Source organism: Panthera pardus, unplaced genomic scaffold (genome assembly GCF_024362965.1).
Source record: "Panthera pardus isolate Hobbes unplaced genomic scaffold, ASM2436296v1 HiC_scaffold_25, whole genome shotgun sequence".
Taxonomy (NCBI): Eukaryota; Metazoa; Chordata; class Mammalia; order Carnivora; family Felidae; genus Panthera; species Panthera pardus.
In genome coordinates, this window is record NW_026526821.1 from 87,563,709 (window position 1) to 87,584,026 (window position 20,318).

The following is a 20,318-nucleotide window of genomic DNA, read 5'->3' on the forward strand; positions in this document are numbered from 1 at the left end:
TGCCCCAAGGGGACACTGGTTCCTCCCTCTGAAGGACATTATTTCTCAGGGCCAGGGCCTGCTGTGGGCCAAACACTGAGCTAGGCCTGAGCTACCTGGCGCCCACCCACGTGGAAATCCCAGGGAGGGGGACACCTTTTCTGATCACAGGAGGGCAGACTGCCCTTGGACAGAGACCCAGAAATTGCTGCCAAAGCCCCAGACAGAGGCCTCTTGGTGGGAGTGGTGCTGAGGGGAGGCTAGGGGAGCCATCTGGAGGAGGCGTGAGGTGAGTGGGGATGTGCACTGGCAGCGATCCGCGAGCACGGAGGTCCCTGTAGGTACTGAGAGGGAGTGAAGAAATTATAGGGCTGGGGGGGGCGGTCAGTGCCAGCCTCCCTCCCTTCACTCACCTTAGCATCCTACCCGTGGGGGGCACAGTGCATTGCAGGCTGAGGTGGAGGGGCTACAGGGGTCTGGGCCTTCCACCCTGTCTCCAGCTGAACCCCCTCTCGCCCCACCAAGGTGCCCTGGGTGGCACGGACTATGGCTGTTGCACGGGGGGCTGGCCAAGCCCTGTTCTGAACTGCTTTCCTTGGCATCCCGCACCTCACGCCCGGGGTGGCCTGCCGGCCCCCCCCCCCCCCCCAGGTCCAGCCCTGTGTGCGGCCTTGCAGATCCTGAAACTGGGAGCCACTAGTTGCTGGACTTGGTACATGCCCTGGCGGGAGGCCAGTGTAACATGGCCGGGCCAAATGCCTTTTCTGTTGGGAGCCCAGGATGCCTGGGGTCCACACCTGCTCAGGAGGGAAGGATTCAGGCATGGTGGCCTTTGGGTCTTTCCCTGTCTGTAGTATGACACCCCTCCCTGTTATCCTGCTCTCCTGTGTGTGTGTGTGTGTGTGTGTGTGTGTGTGTGTGAGTGTGTGTGTGTGTGTGTGTGTGTGTGTGTGTGTGTTGAGAGATTGATTGCTTGATTGATTGCTTTTGATTTCTACCCAGGGCTGTGGCTCCTGAAATGTCCACTTTTCCAGCTCCTGGAATAATTTTGAACAAATATGAGGTATATGAACCACCCCCGAGTATAATTGCAAACTTTATAGTTTATGACCTACCCTGCCTTTGTCCCACCTGTGCCTCATTTCTCTCATAAGATCATTAATGGCAAACATCGGTTGAGCATTTATTATGTGCCAGGAGCTGTGCTAAGAACAATATGTAATGTATTTCCTTAACAATGACAGCAGCTCTCTGAGCTAGATACTGTAGAATTATTCCAAATTTACAGAGAGACTGGTTCAGAGAGATTAAGCAAGCTGCCCAAAGTCAAACAGCCGATAAGTGACAGGACCAGAATTGGAGCTCCAGCAGTCTGGTTCTAGAGCTTGTGTTGAAGTTGTGATCACAGGAAGCAGGCCACTGTATCTCTCTGTCACTGAGGGGGAGGTCCTGCTTGGTCTCCGAGTTCCCCAAACCATTCAGGACCCCAGTGAGAGGCTGCAGGTTGGCAGAGGTGGCCCTGGATGCATCAGAGAGTGGGCATCTGGTCCAAGGAAGCTGGTGCGTGGCCCAGTGGCTAGAGCCCAGTGCTAACAAGGACAAAGTGAGGGGCTGACTGACTAACTTTATGTGCAGTAAACTGCAGACTGGCTTCTGAGTCAGCCTCCTGCTCCCGTGCCTGTCCTGGCCTCAACCTGTACTCTCTTTCACCCTCAGCTCAGGGGGAGCTGGTTGAGAGGTGGTGATGATGCGGTATAGCCTCTCCCAGAGCTAGGACCCGGTGTCCAAATATGTAGGGGGTGGACAGAGATGGTGGGCCGGGCCCTCCAGACTTTGGCTTCTCTTAACTCATCCCACTGGGAAAATCCCCACTGGATTCTCTCCCTTGGAGTCCTTCCTTCTATCAGACTCTAACCTCTTGGGTTGGAATAACTCAAAATTCCATTCTGAGTCTAGTCTCCATTGGAGAGAGAGAGAGAGAGAGAGAGAGAGAGAGAGAGAGAACAATTTTCCTGTGGACTTGACATTGGAGTCTGGGGATGCTGTAGGAGGATGTGCTACCCTAGAGTAAAATTAGAGGCTGATGGCCCAGCTCTCAGCATCCAAAGAGTGGCTAGAGGTCTCCTGACCCAGGCCAGTCTCCCTGCCACTCCCAGGCTCTGGGGTCAGAATCAGCCATGACCAGCTCTGTGTCTCCAGGGCGGCGTGGTGGACGACAAGAGTGAAGATTCCATGTCCGTGTCCACCTTGAGCTTTGGTGTGAACAGACCCACGATTTCCTGCATCTTTGATTGTAAGTGATGCTTGGGGGTGTCTACAGGGGTGATATGGATGGATGTGTAATCTTGTGCTTGTTTGTATGGGGTTATATGGTCCAGTGTATATGGGGGGCTAGGGAGAATCGAGTCTATGTGCTCTGTGGTGGGTCAGTATCTTTTGGGTGTGTGTGTGTGTGTGCAGGCATCTGTGAGCACATGCACACATCTATCTACGTGTGGCGTGTGCATCAACTCAATGCTTGGAATCAGGCATTCAAGACCCTGTGCATTGTGGCTGCCCCCATCATTTATTTGGCCTTTCCTCCTCTTTCTCCTCCATCCCCCCTCACCACTTCTCACTAGGCCCAAGAACATGGCACTTAGGTGTCTACCTTTGAGCTGTAGTCTGTTCTGATCCTGTGGGGGGCTCACTCCCACATAATGTGATGTGTGTCATTTCTATTGCTCAGACCCTTCATCTGTGGCCCCTCCTAGGGGTAGACTCTACCCTCGCCCCAGCTCCCCCTCTTAGCCACTCCTAGCCCCTCACTTGGCATCTCTGGTTTTTCCTTGGTGCAGATGGGAACCGCTACCACCTACGCTGCTACATGTACCAGGCCCGGGACCTGCCCTCGATGGACAAGGACTCTTTTTCTGGTAGGTGGGAGGGGAGCCAGGGACCAGGGATTGCAGGTTGGGAGCTGAGCCATCAGACCTTTGGACCATAGGAAACATGGCCCCGGGGCTTCGTCTATGGGTGGGGGCTTTAGCTGTGTTTGTTGGCTTTGTGGAGGTGGCTGCCAGGGTCACTATGGCTTATCTGGTTGTCAGGTGGCCTGCTTGACCCTTCTGCAGGGTTTGGCTTTACTGACCATCGTTTCCTTCTGGAAGTCCCTCTGGCCTTGACCCCCAGGGATACTTCTTTCTCCTAGGTCTTCTGCAGCCTCTTACTACTCTACCTGCTCCTTCTCAGCTCCATGGCCCTCTCAGTCTGATGGTCCTGATGGTCTGTGTCCTCTTCTCTGGGCACTGGGGTCCCCTCACCTTCCCTGGCTTCATGGACCACTCATGTCAGGGAAGCTTCTAGGCTTTTAGTTGATAGGCGCCCCTGATGTCCAGTCACATCTTAAGTATCTCCCCCTGGATGCCTCAGCGGCTCCTCAGTTCATCCTGTCCAAACTGAATTCCGTGTGCCCTCCTCCCCTGATCCAGGGGTCCCTTTGTTGCCTATCTTGGTCCTGGCATCACATCAGCATGTGTCTATTATCCATCAGTTTGGAAACCATCAGTCATCTGGTCCTGTTGATTCTGGCTTCTGAATTTCTCTTGGAGATGTTCCTGAGGACTGGCCTCGCCCCTTCTTCTCTGGACACGCTGGTCAACTCGTGGTCTCCCTGCCACTTTCCACACTGCCTCAGACAGATCTGGTCATGTCACTGCTCTGATTTCAACTCTAGACACTGAGAGAGAAATCCCCAGCGCTTAGCCTGGCAGACAGCTCCTTTGTTGACCTGACCCCTGTGGACCTTGCCTTTAACCTTTCCCTATTTTACCTTTAACCACTAGTTCTGGCCTCGCCAGCTTTTGTCAACATTTGTTGAGCTTTTCCACGTTCCTGACCTTTGTACTCAGTGTTCTCTCTGTCTAGATGTATTCCTTCTATCTTGAACCCTGCAAACACCTACTCATTCTTTAAGACGCAGCCCAGATGCTCTGACTTTTCCCTGAGCTGAGCTGGTTGTTCCTTCCTCAACACTTGGCCAGCTCCCCACCAACACATCTCTCAGAGCCCTGACCACTGCATAGATCAGTTGACATCTATCTTTCTCACTATGATTGTGAACACCTCTAGGAAGGGGCTTTATCTTTGCCTTTGAACCTGCAGCATTGGTAGCTAAAGAGTGAATACTTACTGAGTGCTCACGACAAGCCTAGGCATTTTACTGGCATTATTTCATGTAACCCTTACAACTCTCCTCTGAAGTGGGTATTTCATATCTCCATTTTATAGATGAGGAAAACTGAGACTCAGATGCTTAACTAAATTGCTTGAGTGAAAATAGCTGACAAGTGACTTACCACCCTCCAAAAGCTTGCTGCTTAATTGAGTAGAACTGAGTTCTTCTATGAGAGTGACTCTCTGTTCCTAGAAAGGCACTGCAGCCTATAGCCACCTGCCTGTCCTCCTCCTCGCCCTGCTCTTCCCCCCATGGGGGCCCACTCTCATCCCTCACCCCTAGCAGCTGTGTTTCCTCGCATTTTGTCCTCTCGGTGACCTGTTTTCCAGCCCTGTGCAGCCAGGCACACGGTGGATGGGGCAATTTCTCTTCTGTGCTTTGGGCCTGGGGTCCTGAGGGTGCCCTCTGAAAAGCACATGCAAAACTAACACGCAGGGACTGGCGGGCTAGGGGCAGATACGCGATTGCCCCTTGTTGGGAACCTGCCAGGATGCTTGCTGACAATTGGAATGTAGCCCAGAGAAAAGAGGTGGACTAATCTACAGCCTTGCTTCTTCCTCCTTGAGGGGGGCATGAGAGATGGGGGTGCAGGCGGCAGGCTCGTGTGGGCATGTGGCAAGGAGGGGGAGCCCTCGTCCTCTGTGGGTTAGGCTGGCCGAGGCCCCTGCAGGGAGGGAGCCCCTCCTAAGGAACCCACTAGGAGGCAGCATGCACCCTGGGGACCACAGGCAGGTCAGCCTGGTGCTGGTCTGTGGGAGATGTCACACTTTCCATCCCAGTCCCACCCCCTCCCCCAAATAAACATCCCTTGAGCTTTGAGGGCACTGCCCAGGGCTTCCTCAGAGGCTGCTGGCTTCTGAATGAAAGGCCTGATTGACCAGCTGCTGGAAAGGAAAACAGCAGCCAACATGGGTGAACCTATAAAACCCAGAGTGTTTATTTTCACTCCCAAACCCTAAACCAAAGCAATTTCTCCCCTGGCACTGACCCTGGGGCGGCTGGCGGCCGGAGGCTGTGCGTGGCCACCGGCTGGCATTTCGTGGAGGAAACTCATGTGTGAATCCAGAATGTCTGGGGCCAGGGGAGGGTCTAGCGCAGTGTCTGTCACCGGTATCACCCTCAGCCTGCCTGCCATGTGTCTGGGGCAGAGAGGGCTCTCCTCCAGAAGTACTCCATCGACTGTGACCTGTGGTGCTCTAGGCCTTTCCTGCACTGCCGGGCTCCCATGGCCCTGAGCTGTACTCTCTGCTTGTGCCCTGAGGGGTGGGCCTTGGGGCTGCCCAAAGCGGGGGGGGGGGGGGGGGGGGAAGGGCTGTGTCTGCTTCCTTCTCTCTCTGGCCAAAGGGTTTGGGGGGACACACAGGAACTGCCCAGGAAATACTTGTTGAATAATATTAAACCCAGGCAGGAAAGGGAGGCTTGTGATGTTCTGCCCAGGCTGCATGAGGATTCCACCTCCGGTGGGGTTTGAATATATAGCCAGCATTGATTCTCCAGGCACTAGAAGGACGTGTGTGGCTTGTGGTTGTGAGCGTGTGTGACCTGTGTAGCAATTAGGCATTAAAAAATGTAAAATGATGCTTAACTCAAGTGACTTCGCTTTGATATTGGGTTGGGATCGCCCCTGTTTGGTGAGCATCTATACTGTGCACTGAATTCAGTTTGACTGGGAAAGATATGACTCTGGAGGACTTAGAAATCACATGTCCTCAACGCTGTATCTAGCGGAGAGCATCGCTTCCTTACGCTGCAGCCTGAGCGGAACTGCTCTTCAGTGTAGAATGGTGTTTCTCAAAAGAAATCAGGACAGAAGCTGTCTCATTTGCCAAAATGTTCCCCAGGGAATTCTGATTTGCTCTCTCCTCCAGCTGGGCACCTCGGCTGGGGTTTGAGTGAGCCATAAGCTCTGCTTACAGATCTCCAGCCAAGACAGACACCCCGTGGGCAGCTCTGTTGTGAGGTCACCACGTATCAGAAGATGGTCCTTACCATGGGGGAATCAGACACTCCTCTTTGAGGATCTTGCAGGTCACTGGGCTGAGGCGGCCTGACTTGGTTTTAACCAAGCAAATCAGGGAGGGTAGGTAGACCAGATGCCAAGTTATTAATTTACCAGAGTGGGGTTTCTTAAGAAAGCAGAAGGTCCTGTGCCCTCTTTGTTGGCCTCATGGCTCCTGGTAGATCAAAGATGTGTGGCAGGCAGGTGGCCCTGAGAGGTGCTGCTCCAGGGCAGGCCGCAATGAGGTCTGATGATCCATGGCTGCCCCACAGCTGAGTTCACCTCCATGGGGACCGGTGCTTAGTTTTCACCCAGATCCAGACTCTGTCTTGGGTGGGGCCGGAGAGCTCTTGCTTTGGGGCTTACTGTGTCTGGACCCCAGTCACGGCCCACCTCCTCCTGAAGCACAGCTTTCTGTCAGGTTGGCTCCGGCTAGGGGAATTCTCCCGTTGAGCTTATGGAGCTGTTTTCCAAAGTGCATTGGAGGCTTGTGAAATGCTCCACTTAAAAAGGGTCCCTGAGCAAGGGAGACTGGGAAACACTACACACTTGAAGATTTACGACGCACAGTGGCATTGAGAGGCTCTGAAATGGCTGCAGGAAAGGAGCCTGTTTGACTTGTTTAAGCACTCATTAGCTCCCCAGGGAACTCACATTTACGAAGAACACATTTTGGGAAACCCTGATCTACAGGATTCAGTCCAAATTGCTCAGCTTGGATCTGGGACCTTTGTGAGCTGCCTCGCTTCCTCCTCCCTCTTTTATCCCCACTGCCCTGGGCTTCCCCTCCTCAGCCAGACCAGCTCCTGTTGTTTCCCAAATGCCCATGCTCTTTGGTGTCTTTGCGTATGCCACGCTGGATGTCTAGAATGCCCCCTCTTCCTTGGTCTGCCGTGGTTACTCTTCCTTCTTGAGACTCGTGGTGGGAGACCTCCTTTGAGAAGACTGACCTGATGCCACCAGGCTACGTGGGCTGTCCCCCACCAGCAGCACCTTATACATTCCCCTATTAAGTTGCACATCACCTTGGATTCTGTTGTGTGGTCACCATTTCCAACCATAGTCATGATCCTAAGAGCCTAGATTGCATCTCATTTATGTTCGTTTTCCTAGTGCTGTGCTTACCTACCACGTGCTGGGCAGTCAGAAATTGTATATTGTATGAATGATGGATTACAAATAATGCTGGAATGAACATCTCTATACATATAGCTTTTTGGTTAATTTGGATGATTCCCAGGAATATAGGAAACAAAATATAAACAGTTTTATGTGTTTTAGGGCATAATGCCCAGTTGCTTTCCTGAATTGCTTCCAGCAGTAAAGGAGAGTACCTATTTCATCAAATATTTGCCAGCACTGGGTTTTATAATTCTGAACAATTTTTCTAACTTAATAGGGAAAATATTGCTATGCTATAGTTTTAATTTGCACTACCTTATTTGTGGTCTACTCCCCTCTCTCTTAAGGGTTCTTCTCCTAAAAGCATGGCATGGTGGAAGGAGCACTAGACTAGGAGTCAGGGGGTCTAGCCCTCGTCACGTTTGAGCATGGGCTAGTAACCTAGTCTTCATGGGGACAAGTAGGATGATGCCACCTGCCCTGTCCCCCATTCTGGTGATCTGAGCTGGGAAGGTGGCAGGGCCTATGAGGAAAGCTTAGTGTACTGTAAAGGTTTAGGAAGGCTCTAGGAAGGTCTGAGCAGCAGAGCTCAGGTGCAGGGCTCTAGGTCCAGCAAAAGAACCACCTGCCTGGGGCCTCTCTAGGTGATGGTGCCCAGTAGAACCATGTGTGTTCATGGCTGGAGCTTCCTGGGACAGTTAGTGGTGCTTAGAGAGCTCGGATCCAGCCACTTTCCATTTCAGCTCCGTGTGGGTTGGGGGGTGAGGCCTAGGGGCCAATGCCGCCCCTCTTTTATGGGAGTGGCCCTGGGGAGAGGGCTAGGCTGGGGCCGACAGAGAAGAACCAGCCCCTTATCTTCCCTTCCACCTCCCCTTGGGGATCTGCTTCTCCTTCCTCTTGGCTTTCTTGGAAGAGGGATGTGTCTGTGCGGTTGTCTGGCCTTCCCTCATCTGACCACCTTGCTTCAGCAACACCCCCGCCTGCCTTGTTTCTTTTTTTTGGAGGGGCTGGGCCCTGTGGGGGGAGAAGCCAGGCCCCAGCACACAGTAGCCCAGTGTCTGAGGCCCCAGGCCTCCAGGCCTGCTCTTTACAATGCCTTTGTTGTGTGTTTTTTCCTCCCATGGGCGGGTGGGGCGCGTGTGTGGGTCTGGGTGATTTTTGTTTGAAAGCCACCCCCTCCCTGTTCCCCCAGAGCTGAGCTCATTGCTTGCGCTGCTGGGGCTGCTGGAAGGAGTCGGTCTGCTGGGGGGGGGGGGGCAGCGTGGGGGGTGCTGGCAACACCAACACAGCGTGCACAGCCGCTACAATGTGCAATTGTGATCTTTGTGTAAACGCGGTCGGTCTGGGGCCCTCGCGCTTATAAAAATAAAGCGTTGGGAAGCACGGGGGGTGGGAACAAAAGGGGCTTTTTCGCCGGCTCTCTAATATGGTTTTATTTATCAGAACGCGCCCTCTTTCCCTTACTGGAACCAGGGAGAGGTTCTCTGCCGAGCTTGGAACTGATGGTATCACAGCCAGACGGTTTCATTAAATGCACAGACGCCGCTGGGCCCTGCCAGGGGCAGGAGGGGAAGTGCTTGGGGCCCACCCTGCCAGGGCCGGTGCACGGAAGGGGGAGCCCCATGCCAGGGAGGCTTCCACCAGGTAGCGGTGGCAGGATGGGTGGGCATGTCTCCTCTGTCCCTTCCCCTGTCAAGGGCCTTGCATTGCCCTCTTCTACCCACAGGATCAAGTTCAAAACCAGTTTCCTTCAGGAAGCCCTCCAGCCTTGACTGCACTGTGATTTTGTGCTTAAAGTCTGGTTCCGTGTGGGTGGCTCCCTCCTGTTAGCCCAACCCAGCATTATTCAGCCAATGAGTGCCCATGGCTTCTGCCTCCTAAGTTGGATCTCCCCCACCCTTAAAACTAGCCCATCGGCCAACAACCAGAATCTTGGATCCTACTCTCTTCATCTCTTGATGGGAGCCCTCCCACTCTCCATCCCAGTCTTTCACCTCTTCTATGGTCACTCTCTGTCACCTCCTGCACAATGGCCATAGTATGCCACTTAGACTCCTTATGGCCAAGGAACCTATCCTGCTCCCCTTCCCTTTGTGAGGAAGTGCTGTCTCCCCATCTCAGCCCCAGCATTATAGCTGGACCTCCCAGCACCGGACCTCTAGTGCTGAGCGTCTCTTGAGGTCACATGGGGGTTAGAGCACCACTGGGGCTAAACTGTGAGGCTCAGAGGATGCAGGATGCTGCAGGCTGGAGCAGGTGCCAAGGGTATAAGGCATGTGTGAGAGCGTTTGGGCTCAGCCCTCCCAGACATCTAGTATCCAACTGCCAGCTTCCTGCATCTCCAGACTTTCCTGTGCAAATGCCTGGTACTCTGGGTCTTACAAAATGGCAGCAAACTGGACCCTGCACCAAGTCTGACATCCTAATTGGAGAAGTTGGAGGAGCCCCACCTCTGGGCCCTCTGCCCGTCCCAAGTTACATGCATTCAGTTCCGTAGGACTTTCTCCTTCACTGGTTTCCAAAGTGTGGCCCTGGAAGACCACATCAGTACTCCTGGGAACTTGTTAGAAATGCAAATTCTCAGGCCCCACCCCAGACCTGAGGAATATGTCTCTGGGGGTGGGGCCCAGCAGTCTGGGGAAGCCTTCCGGGTAATTCTGCTGTATGCTCACATTTTAGAGCCACTGCCGTAGGATCTTCTCTAGTAACACCAACTTACCTTTGGAAGCAGGCAGGGGGAATTGCCAGCACATGGGCCCCCAGCCAGCATGCCTGGGGCTGGAAGACTTCAAAATAGTCTGGGGCAGCAGGGAGCTGCAGGGATCTCAGGGCTTCGCTGAACCCCACCTACTGCTAAACAGCTTATGAGCCCATGTGCTTCCCTCTGGTGTCCTTGCCCATCTAAGCATCACTATCACCCATGCTCACACAGACCTCATAACTGATGTCCCTGCTCCCTCCAGGCTGTGTGGCCGCCAGAGGGGGCTTGCTGAAATGCAGGCCTAGGCACCCCGGTCTGATGGCACCGACATCTCTGGTCTGCTCTCCCTTTCTTGAGGAAGATAGGCCCTTCTCTCACACTGTCTCACACATGCCCCCGCACCTTATATGCACTCTTCAAAGTGCTGATCAGGATTGTGGTTTTATGGTTGCTTGCATGGATTATGTTTTTGCTTCAATTGTATGTATTCTCAGCCCCTAGCACCTAGTTCCTGGCCTGGCATGTAGAAGCCATTCAATAAATGCTTGCTGGATGAAGGAATGAATGCATCATCTGGGCACTTGCTTCCTCTAGCTGGGCCTGGCCTCCGGCAGCCAGCCCAGGGAGGAGTCCAGTAGGGGAGTTCTTTGGATCTCTGGCCTGCTTTCCTGGACCTTGTCTCTATTTCCCCATCGTGGCCCACCAGCTGGCCTTACAGAGACCTAGGTGAGGGTCCCTGGGGAAGTGGGCTCCCACCTGTAGGTTTTTGCTGCAGCGCGGCGGCCATGACTCTGCTCCAGCTTTGTGGTCCGCATGACTCCTGAGCGGGCGACTCTCACGGTCTCTGCTGTGTCCTGCCTCCCTTCCCTGTGCCCGGCCCACACAGATCCCTACGCCATCGTCTCCTTCCTGCACCAGAGCCAGAAGACCGTGGTGGCGAAGAACACTCTGAACCCCACCTGGGACCAGACACTCATCTTCTATGAGATTGAGATCTTTGGTGAGCCAGCCAGCATCGCCGAGCAACCGCCCAGCATTGTGGTGGAGCTGTATGACCATGACACCTACGTGAGTCTGCTTGCCTTCCTCCCTCGTCCCCTCACTGCCCACGCCCTGCAGGAGTGGGGGGGAGACACCACTGTGAGGGCTACCCAGCCAGGTGGCCTCTTCTCTGACCCCACAGCCTACAGGGAATTTAAAACTATTCTAGAGTAATTAAAATTGGATTGCTCACACATGTGCTGTGCCGGTGGCAGACACAGGGGATGGAACTGGAAAGGGTGTTTGGCTGGGGGTCAGGGTTTCTCTGCCTCTAACCTGCTTGTAAGATCCCAGGCCAGTTCCTTGTCCCCATCTGAGAGCTGCATTGACTCCACAAACGTTTATCAGGCACTTGTGTGCTAGGCTGAGTGGCTCTGCACTTGGGGTTCCCAGTCTAGGTGGGAGCCGAGAATCACCCACAGAGCAGGGAATCCTCCAGTAGCACAGGCAGGGCCCTCCAGAGCTGTCCAACAGAACCTCCTGCGATGCTTGGAATGCTCTACGGCTGTCCATTCAGAATGTGAGCCCCTCGCCGCCCATGGTGATCGAGCAGTGAAAGTGGGTAGTGCAACTGAGAAACTGAATTTTAACTTTCAGTTTTAATTAATTAAACTTTAAATTTAAATAGCCACAGGTACTGAGCAGTGCAGCTCTAGAAGGTTCCCGGGAGGGAGAGACAGCCCTGGGCTGGAATGTGAGGGAAGGCCGTGGGGCAGACCTAGGCCCTGAAGGAAATGTGATTGGGGTGTTGGGGCAAGGCACAGAGGCATTGCAGCACGGTGTGGGGCAGGGGGAGACTGAGGAGAGCAGAGGGCAGGCTGGGAGGAAGGAGAAAGGAGTGTGAGGCCAGGGGAGGCAGGGAGTGATGGGGCCGAGCAACATTTTAAAAAGAAGAGAAAAGGGAGAGACTGGGCTGGCTGACAGCGCACGTAGCAGAGAGGTCCGGCCTGGGTCGGTGGGGGTGGCCGCGGATAAAAGGGGAGGGGAAGGGTCCGGAAGATGTTTCCAGAAAGAGTTGCCATGGCTGGATGTCAGATGCTCTGGGAGGGTGTGGTCAGCAGGGGGTGGGGCAAGGTGATGCTGTTTAAGGTGTCCCACCAGGTGGAGGCGGCCCACTCGCAGTGGGCAACTCGGGCCTGGGCTGGGGAAGCCCACCTGCGAGCACTTCCCTTGGCTCAGCGAGGGGAATGAGCAACTGGAGGAAGAGCCTGTTTGGGACTGTTTGGGAAAGAGCACAGGGCCTGGCACCTTTGGGGCAGGGAGAGGAGGGAGGGAGGAGGACCGGGATGTGCTGGGCGGGGGGCCTAGGCAGAGGAGCAGGTGCAAGTGCTAGAACAGGGCTGGCCAGGAGGCCGGCAGCACACAGACACTTTCTTCCAAGAGCATCCCACCTCCTCTTTTACAATGTTACTCTGACCCTGCCTCTCCCCTGCAGGCCAGTGCCTGGGAGGGATCTCACGGGGGGAGAAGAGCCATGGCTTCTGGGTGTGGGGCTCCAGGGTCCTGGGGGAGAGCAGAGGCTGTGTGCATTGTTAACATAGTCAAATAACTCCGTACCTGTTGGTGAATACCCATTGCCTTGACCTCCTGCTGGCCTGGCTGCCCCGGATCCCCTCCCCACAACCTCTCCATGACCCAGCCACTAACGGGGCAACACCAGGGCCAGAGGGGCCTCCAGGACCACTCCCAGCATTTGGCTGCTGTTCATGCTGAGAGGTTGGTGCTGGGCTATCACCTGCTGTGTGGGCGTCCATGCAGGAGCTGGTGGCCACTCTGGTATGGCTCTTTGGGACGTCCCCAGCAGTGGTGTGACTGCAGGCAGTGGCTTCCAATTCCACTCTGGGTCTTTCCAGATGAGGGCCTTGGCAAGGCACTAGGGCTTGTGAGAGCTGCCACACCATCTGGCCGAGACCCAGGTCCTGCCACTGTCCCCTTGGGGAAGCTAATCACAAGGCCGGAATCACAGGCCAGTGAGGTCACAGAGGACCACGCCAGAGGGCCAAGCTTGGACAGGGCTGTGGGTGACGGCTTAGAAGGGCAGAGGGTAGTACGGCTGGGGGAGATGGCCCATGTGAAGGCCAGGGGCTGAGAGGGCAGCAGAGGCCAGCAGACTGGAGTAGGGGATGTGCAGAGAGAACAAGGCAGGGCAGCAGAGGCAAGCAGGCTCCATGAGGAGCCTTCCATGCCGGGAGGAGATGTGGGCTCTATTCTCTAGGGAGTGGGAGCCATGGAAGGTGCCTGAGCAGAGGGATGATAAGATGAAAACATCATTTTGACTCATTTAACTTGATGAGTGATCACAGTTTCCCCAGCTGGAAATGGGGAATTTAAAGGAGAGGCAAAAGCCCTTGGAAATGTCAAATCCCTACTCTGCTGAGGGCATTGGAGAAATGCTAGTGCCACCCTGGTCTCTAATGGGCTCAGAGCTTGATTAAATGAAATCAAGGTGAAGGCTAGTTAGACAGACAGAGGGATATTCGACCGTGATGGGAATTCAAATCTAGCAACAGTGGCAGGAGGCCACTTGCATACTGTCCTCACATTCTTTTAAGGGGGGCAGAGCTCACCATTCTGCACCAGGGGCTGCCCTGACTCTTGAGTCCCTTTCTAGTTCAGGAGGCCAGATGTAGGTCTGGTGATTGCTCTGAGGCCACCCAGAGCCCCGGACTGGGAGATGCTGACTCTTCTTTCTCCATGCCGGGTCTAGGGTGCAGACGAGTTCATGGGACGCTGCATCTGTCAGCCGAGTCTGGAACGGATGCCCCGGCTGGCCTGGTTCCCGTTGATTAGGGGCAGCCAGCCAGCGGGTGAGCTGCTGGCCTCTTTTGAGCTCATCCAGAGAGAGAAGGTGAGGCTGGTTCATGTCTGGATCCAGGAGGCCCAGGCAGGGAGTACCTAGTGGGGGAATGTTGGGGGGCACAGGGAGAGGATGCCCCAGTGGAGGGGAGGGGGCTGCAATACATCCTTCTTCCCCGACCAGGGGCCTGAACTCAGTGGGGAACACCCAACAGCCACCTGCTGTCAGGCCACCTGCTGAGGATGGGTTTTGCCCATCTTTTCTAAACCCCAAAGCATGACATGATCTAACTATTGGGGAGAATGTTGGAACCTGGACTGTGTTCGAATGTTTGAATCTTCTGGCCATTGGATATATTTTTCCCTGGGTCATAAGTCGATGTGGTTTCTGGGAGTAGGACCTCTGTGATCTGGTTTGGGGGAGCTTAATTGTGATGGGGGCATCTCCATGGAAGGGTCCGGGAGGACTTCTGTTCTAGTGCTGCCTCGTCCAGGGCCTCGCTGTGTGACCCAGGGCCGGCCACTTCCCTGCTGTGAAATAGGGCATTTGGTTTAGAGCCATATCTCTAAACTTGCTCTGACTGCAATGTGAACCTCCCTGTGTCAGCCAGAGAGAAATCGGGCTGCTCTGGGTGAGGCGTCTGGCTTCCCCGTGCAGTTGCCCACCACTTCCAGCTTCCTCTGAGGAGTCCCTAGTCCTCCAAATAAGTCTACAAACCCCTGCGCTGCCTTATCACTGACCTATTCCATGAGTGTCATTTTGCAGTTGGAAATGCGTCTGCCTGGCCAGGGCAGAAAGGAGGGGGTGATGGGGCCTTGGGTGAAAGGCACCTGACTAAAAGCTCTTTTTCTGCACCCTAGCCGGCCATCCACCATATTCCTGGTTTTGAGGTAAGTCTTGCTTTTACCCTTTCTTCTTCTTCTTCTTTTTTATTTTATTTTTTAATTTTTTTGAATGCTTATTTATTTTTGAGAGAGAGAGAGAGTGAGCATGAGCAGGAGAGGGGCAGAGAGACAGGGAGACAGAATCCAGAGCAGGATCCAGGCTCCAACTGTCAGCACAGAGCCCAATGCGGGGCTTGAACCCACAGAACGCGAGATCATGACCTGAGCCGAAATCGGATGCTTAACCGACTGAGCCACCCAGATGCCCCTTACCTTTTCTTCTTTAACTGACTGCCAGCCTCCTGGTTTGCAGCCCCTGCTGGGTCAGGAAGTGCTATCAGGCGTACACGATTATGGTCCTGCCTTCAAGCAGGGGAAGGCCCTGGTGGGACCACAGGGGCAAGGTGGGCAGGGGGTGGGGTCCCTGCCCAGCTCTGGCCTTTCTTGCCCTTCTTCCCTGAGAAGTCCAAGAATCACAGACTCTCTGAATGAAATGACCTCACGGTCACCCAGCCCAGTGGCTCTCAGCAGTAGGCATATTAGGATCCCTTGGGCAGCTTTAGATACGGTGCCTGGGTGGCCCAGTCAGTTAAGCATCCAAATTTGGCTCAGGTCAATATCTCACGGTTTGTGAGTTTGAGCCCTGCATCGAGCCCTGCATCAGGCGGTACACTGACATTGGCATACAGCCTGCTTCAGATCCTTTGTCTCCCTCCCTCTCTGCCCTCCACCACTTGAGCACGTGCTCTCTCTCTCTCAAAAATAAACATCTTCGTTAGTAGAGTGTTGAGTATCCCTGTCTATCACGTGGGAGACCAGGGTTCGATTTCCTGATGGGGAAGCAAAACCCCCTTCTGGGGGGTGTGGGTGGCTCAGTTGGTTGAGCATCTGACTCCTGATTTCAGCTTGTGTCATGATCTAGCAGTTCCTGGGTTTAAATCCTGCGTCAGGCTCTGTCCTGACAGCACGGAGCCTGCTTGGGATTCTCTCTCCCTCTCTCCCTCTGCCCCTCCCCCACTCGTGCTCATTCTGTCTCTCAAAATAAATAAACATTAAACAAACAAACAAAAAAGAATCCCTTGGGCAGCTTTAGAAATCAGCAATGCTCAGGCTGCACCCCAGACCAAACAATACAATCTTTTGGGGGAGTGGCCCAGGCACCGGTATCCTTCCGTGCTGTCCAGGGGATTTTAATGTGCAGCCAGGGCTGAAAACTGTCGGCTCAGCCCAGTGGTGTTCAGTGCAGTCTCACCTGGGATAATGTAAGAAATGCCGATTCTTGGGTCCCGCTTCAAACCTACTAAAGGGAACCCTGAGGGTGCAGCGCAGGAACCTGTGTGTGAATAAGCCCCCAAGGGATTCCGACTCACGCTTGAGTTCCTGAAGCTGTGATTTAGACTCTCTTCCCCAACTCCTCATTTCCACCATGATGCACTTTTCCTCCCTCTGCTAGTGGTGAGGAGTTCACTCCTGCTCCCCCTTCTTCTTCTGGGGGTCGTGGTAGAAAATGCAGACCCTTTACTGGTACCCCTGCTTATGCGATTCAGGAAGTACTATTCTCCGCCAGGCTCAGCTGGGGCTTTGAGAAGCAGGCTCCGTTTGGATGCCTCTCTGCTTATGAGGTAGCCTGTGCGATTTGCAGACAGTTCTTACCCTGCAGGCTGTCCTTTGCCCCCTGCCCCCAACTCTACCCTCTGCTTCTGCCCCCCACCCCTCTAGTCTTTTTCCTTCTCCCTCTCCTGTCCAGCCCAAGCTCCCGCCCTCAGGCCTGCCAGTCCCTGGGGATCTGGGCTGTTTCTTCTTGCCTCTCCAAGTCCACATGCTCCAGTAGAAACAGCAGCTCCAGGGTGTCCAGCCTGTCTGCTTCCTGGGGCTGCTGCACAGGGTCTGGGACCCTTCCCACCATCTGTTATTTTCCTTTCTCCTGTCCCTTCTAGAGATGCCTGAGCTGGAGGTTTATGCTTTGGCCTCTCGCACCAGTCTCTGCATCGACACCCATCACCCCTTCTTTCTCAGGGACCATGTGGAGGGCATGGCTGGAAGCATATCACCCTTACCCTTGATGGGAAGCGGGTTCTGTTGGTTTCTCTTAGGACGACATCTGGTTTGTGGATCTCTGCCCCAGGCTAGTGCTTCTCATCACTAACGGTAAACTTTTACCCTCCCTCCTCTCTTCCCCCCCCACCAATCTTCTGGATGCGGACTATCCCATGGTGTGGCCCAGGTGCAGGATACATCAGGAATCCTGGAAGAGGTGAGCTGAACCCTCACAGCTGTGGCCTGTAGCTGGGAGTAGGTGGGCAGGGACAGAGGGAAGGAGAAGGACTGCCCCTGGACAAGTACCCCAGAGCCTTCTGGGTTCCTGGTGCCCCAGTGGGCGTCTGCCATTCAGAGATCTGACTGGGTTTCCTTCCCCACACTCTGTGGATCCACAGCTGCGTGGGTTGTGTCCTGGTATGATTTTGGTCCCAGAAGGCTTGCTGCCCTGTTGGAGGCTGGATTCACCCAGACCTCCTGGCAGAAATACAGAGTCTCATCTGGCTGAGTACCAGATGGCGTGTTTTCAAGAATAAAATGTTCATAAGGGGCCAGAGTCGTCAAGGAAGCCTTTCTGGTGAAGGTAGCATTAGCCAGACATTGTTGCAGGAAGACAGGAAACGTGCCTTTGGCCCAAAGGGCCAAGCACCAGTTTAGGACCTGGCTGCTTTAGGGGCTGGTGGGGTTGGGGATTCCTAGGTTCTGGAAGAAGATGGAGGTTTGCCTCCAGAGGAAGCAAGGCTCTATCCTTTGCCATGAGGGATGAGGAGCACGTTCCCTTACAGCCTCCTACACATCTGTGAGCGGGTCCTAGGGGTGAGTAGGGGCAGAGGCCTGGGCAGGAAGACAGGAAGGAGAGCCCTGGTCAGACGGACTGGGTAAAGGGCAGCCACTTCCTGCCATCAGGGAATCCCCAGGCTGGGAGCGGACACCATTTGACATTTTCAGTGCAATTTGGACTTGAAGTGCAGGGTCAGGATGTGGGATCCGCAGGCCCCGCGCCCCTTACCTCACTTCCTTTTGCTCCCAGACCGAGGTGGGGTCCGCCAAGTGAGCTGGCCGTAATTAGGCCTGACAGGCAGCCTCCTGCTTCTGGCTGCAGTTGCGAAAGACTGCCGATTTGGAAAGGGGAGCAGAGTCCTGTCCAGGGAAGCAGCACGGAGCCCTTTCTCTTGATTGAGAGCACTTTGTGGCCAAAACCCACAGCCTGCTCTGAAGAAGACCCAGCCCAGGGATGAGTTATTAAAAAAAAGTTAAAGTCCTTAATAACTGGATTTGTAATATGTAACAGTGAAGGCTCAGATTCCGAGAGCAGGGATCTGGCTGTGGTCTCACTGTCAGGAAGCAAATCAAAATTTGCCGCTTTTGGGCCAGACCCCGAAGAGAGCCAAGTGTCCTGCTGCAGAGCCAGCCAGGCCACAGACTGAGGTGGGGTGTGGGTCAGCAGGGCCAGAGGAGAGCAAATCTTGGGGGTCTGCTCGGCACAGGACTGGGCTGAGTCGGCAGGTTCAAAGGGTCTGAGGCCCAGTAGGATGACTGGAGTATCAGCTGGTCCAGGGAACAATTCCCGAAGATGATCTCGTGGACCCCCTCATTCTCAGGGGCCCCTACCCCAACCCTGGGGGCTCCATAGCTCAGCCCCTTTGCCTGCACTTACAGGCTAAGCCTCATGCCAAGGTCTTGGGTCCTATTTAGTTTTAAGGGTCCCCAGGGATGGGGTAGCCAGGTGAGTTCGGCTGCTGCTGCTGTCCTACAGGAAGCCTGACGCTTTAGCAGGCTTTTCGTCTTTGCTGTGGCCGAGCTTCTGCCTGTATCCCCCTATTTAGCACCCTCCAGGCTCCCGGCCTGACCCCTGTGAAGAGTGTTCCTGCTTTCCCTGAGGGTTGTGAAAAGGCCCGCTGGCAGCTTAGATTCTGGGCCAGTGGCCACGGGAGCCCTCGAAAGCTTTTGTGACTCTGAAGGATGGTTTAAGGATGGCCTTTCTGGTGGGAGTGCCTCTGGCCAGTGCATCCCATGCCTGTGTGGGAGTGTCTGGGAACGACGTGTCTGTGCTATGCCGATGGCTCCCAGAGCAGATGGAGGACAGTGGGGATGGCTTCCTGGAGGAGGTGATGCTGAGCTAGCATCAGAAGCAAGGATTGGCAGAAGGGGTTGGGGAAGGGGGCTAGGTGGCAGTGTCTTGGACTGGGGGCCTGGCCCTGCCTGGGGCCAGTTTGTTGGCTGACATGATTTCCCCTCCCCCAGGCTTTATGCCCATCTGGAGCAGCCCTCTCTGGGGGGCTCTGGTGGGGAAGTGGGTCTCTTGTCTTGTGTCTTTGAGGCTGTGGTGACGTCTGGGAGACCTGGGTCCTTGCAGAGAGCTTGGGTGAGGGGAGGACTTCCTTCCCCAGCTCCCCTGTCTGTCTCTCTGCCAGAGTAGAGTAAGAATCCTCCCTCTTCCTGAGCCTTGCCCGCTTTCCCCTCTTCCTGCTCTCCCTTCCTGTTTCCTTCTTCCTCTGTTTGCTCCTTGGCCTCTGGCTCCCTGTCTCCCTCCTTCTCCCCGCCTCTTCTGAGCCCTCTGTCTCGTTTCTTTTCCTTTTCGTCTGGAGAACAAAGGCGGTCCGTGCTGCCAAGGGGAATGAGTTCAAAGAAACTGCAATTTTAGATTTCCTGAGAACTGGAGAGCGTGCACATGCACGTGTGAGTGTGTACGAGTGTGTACACGCGCAAGAATACACACGTGCACGCACGGGCAGCAGAAGAGGTGGCGGTTTCCTTAGCAACCAGGGGCCCCAAGGATGTGTAGCATGTGCAGAGAGAGAGAGAGATTCCACCTGGGGTGAGCTGGGGCTTGCAGACTTGACCATTGAAGGGGGCGTGGTTCAGAACGCTTGGTTCTGCTTCTTCTGTCCCGCTCTGTGGCAGGGGATGCCCTGGGAGAAGGGACTGCATGCTCCGTGGATGTTTTCACTGAAGGCTCAGGGGACCAACCAGATGTCACCGTATCCCCTTCCAAATCCCGGGTATGGCTTTTAATCTGAGATGTATATGAGGTACTCTCCCGCACCCCCAAATCCACTAGAAGGAAAATTTTGGTGTTTTGCAATCAGGAAAATAAACCCAGTGGTCCCCATCCCCCTTTCCCTCCCCCAAGGCCTTAATTTAAAACACTGTTTTTCCTGGGAAGTGTAATTAGAGCAACATGTTGTTCCTAACGAGCTGGGTGGGGCAGGCAGACAATGGAGCCCTCCCAGCCTGCCTGACTGCCCCCGCCTGGGGCTCCCCTCCCCGAGGAACCGGGATCTGAATGTCCAGAGGGTCCTCTGACTGTACCCTGCTGGGTCAGGTAGGGGGGGCGGTCTATGGGCTACTGGTAACAGGACAACCTAGGTGGCTGGGGGAGCTCAACCCCTCCCTCAACCCCGCCCTGGAAATGAATGTCTGTCTAGTGTGGTGGCCCTAGGACCTGGGAGAGGAAGTCCCCCTCATGGCTTGTCCTCAGCTCTCTGTACTGAGCTGGCCTGCTGGACAGATAGACTGAAGGGGGCTTAAGGGTAGATTTT

At 54.7% G+C, this 20,318-nt stretch overlaps 1 protein-coding gene across 23 annotated transcripts in view; it reads left to right on the forward strand.

Annotated features, from left to right (window-relative positions):
* DYSF (dysferlin) overlaps positions 1–20,318 on the forward strand; it is a 224,594-nt gene that overhangs the window by 130,573 nt on the left and 73,703 nt on the right. For 22 of the 23 annotated variants that reach the window (XM_053890791.1, XM_053890801.1, XM_053890797.1 and 19 more), the window contains 6 exons: positions 2,179–2,272; positions 2,817–2,894; positions 10,904–11,085; positions 13,766–13,906; positions 14,716–14,745; positions 16,964–16,993. In XM_053890791.1, coding sequence (XP_053746766.1) covers positions 2,179–2,272; positions 2,817–2,894; positions 10,904–11,085; positions 13,766–13,906; positions 14,716–14,745; positions 16,964–16,993 — 555 coding nt within the window. The remainder of the gene's footprint in view (positions 1–2,178; positions 2,273–2,816; positions 2,895–10,903; positions 11,086–13,765; positions 13,907–14,715; positions 14,746–16,963; positions 16,994–20,318) is intronic. The other variant, XM_053890795.1, reaches the window with a different exon arrangement.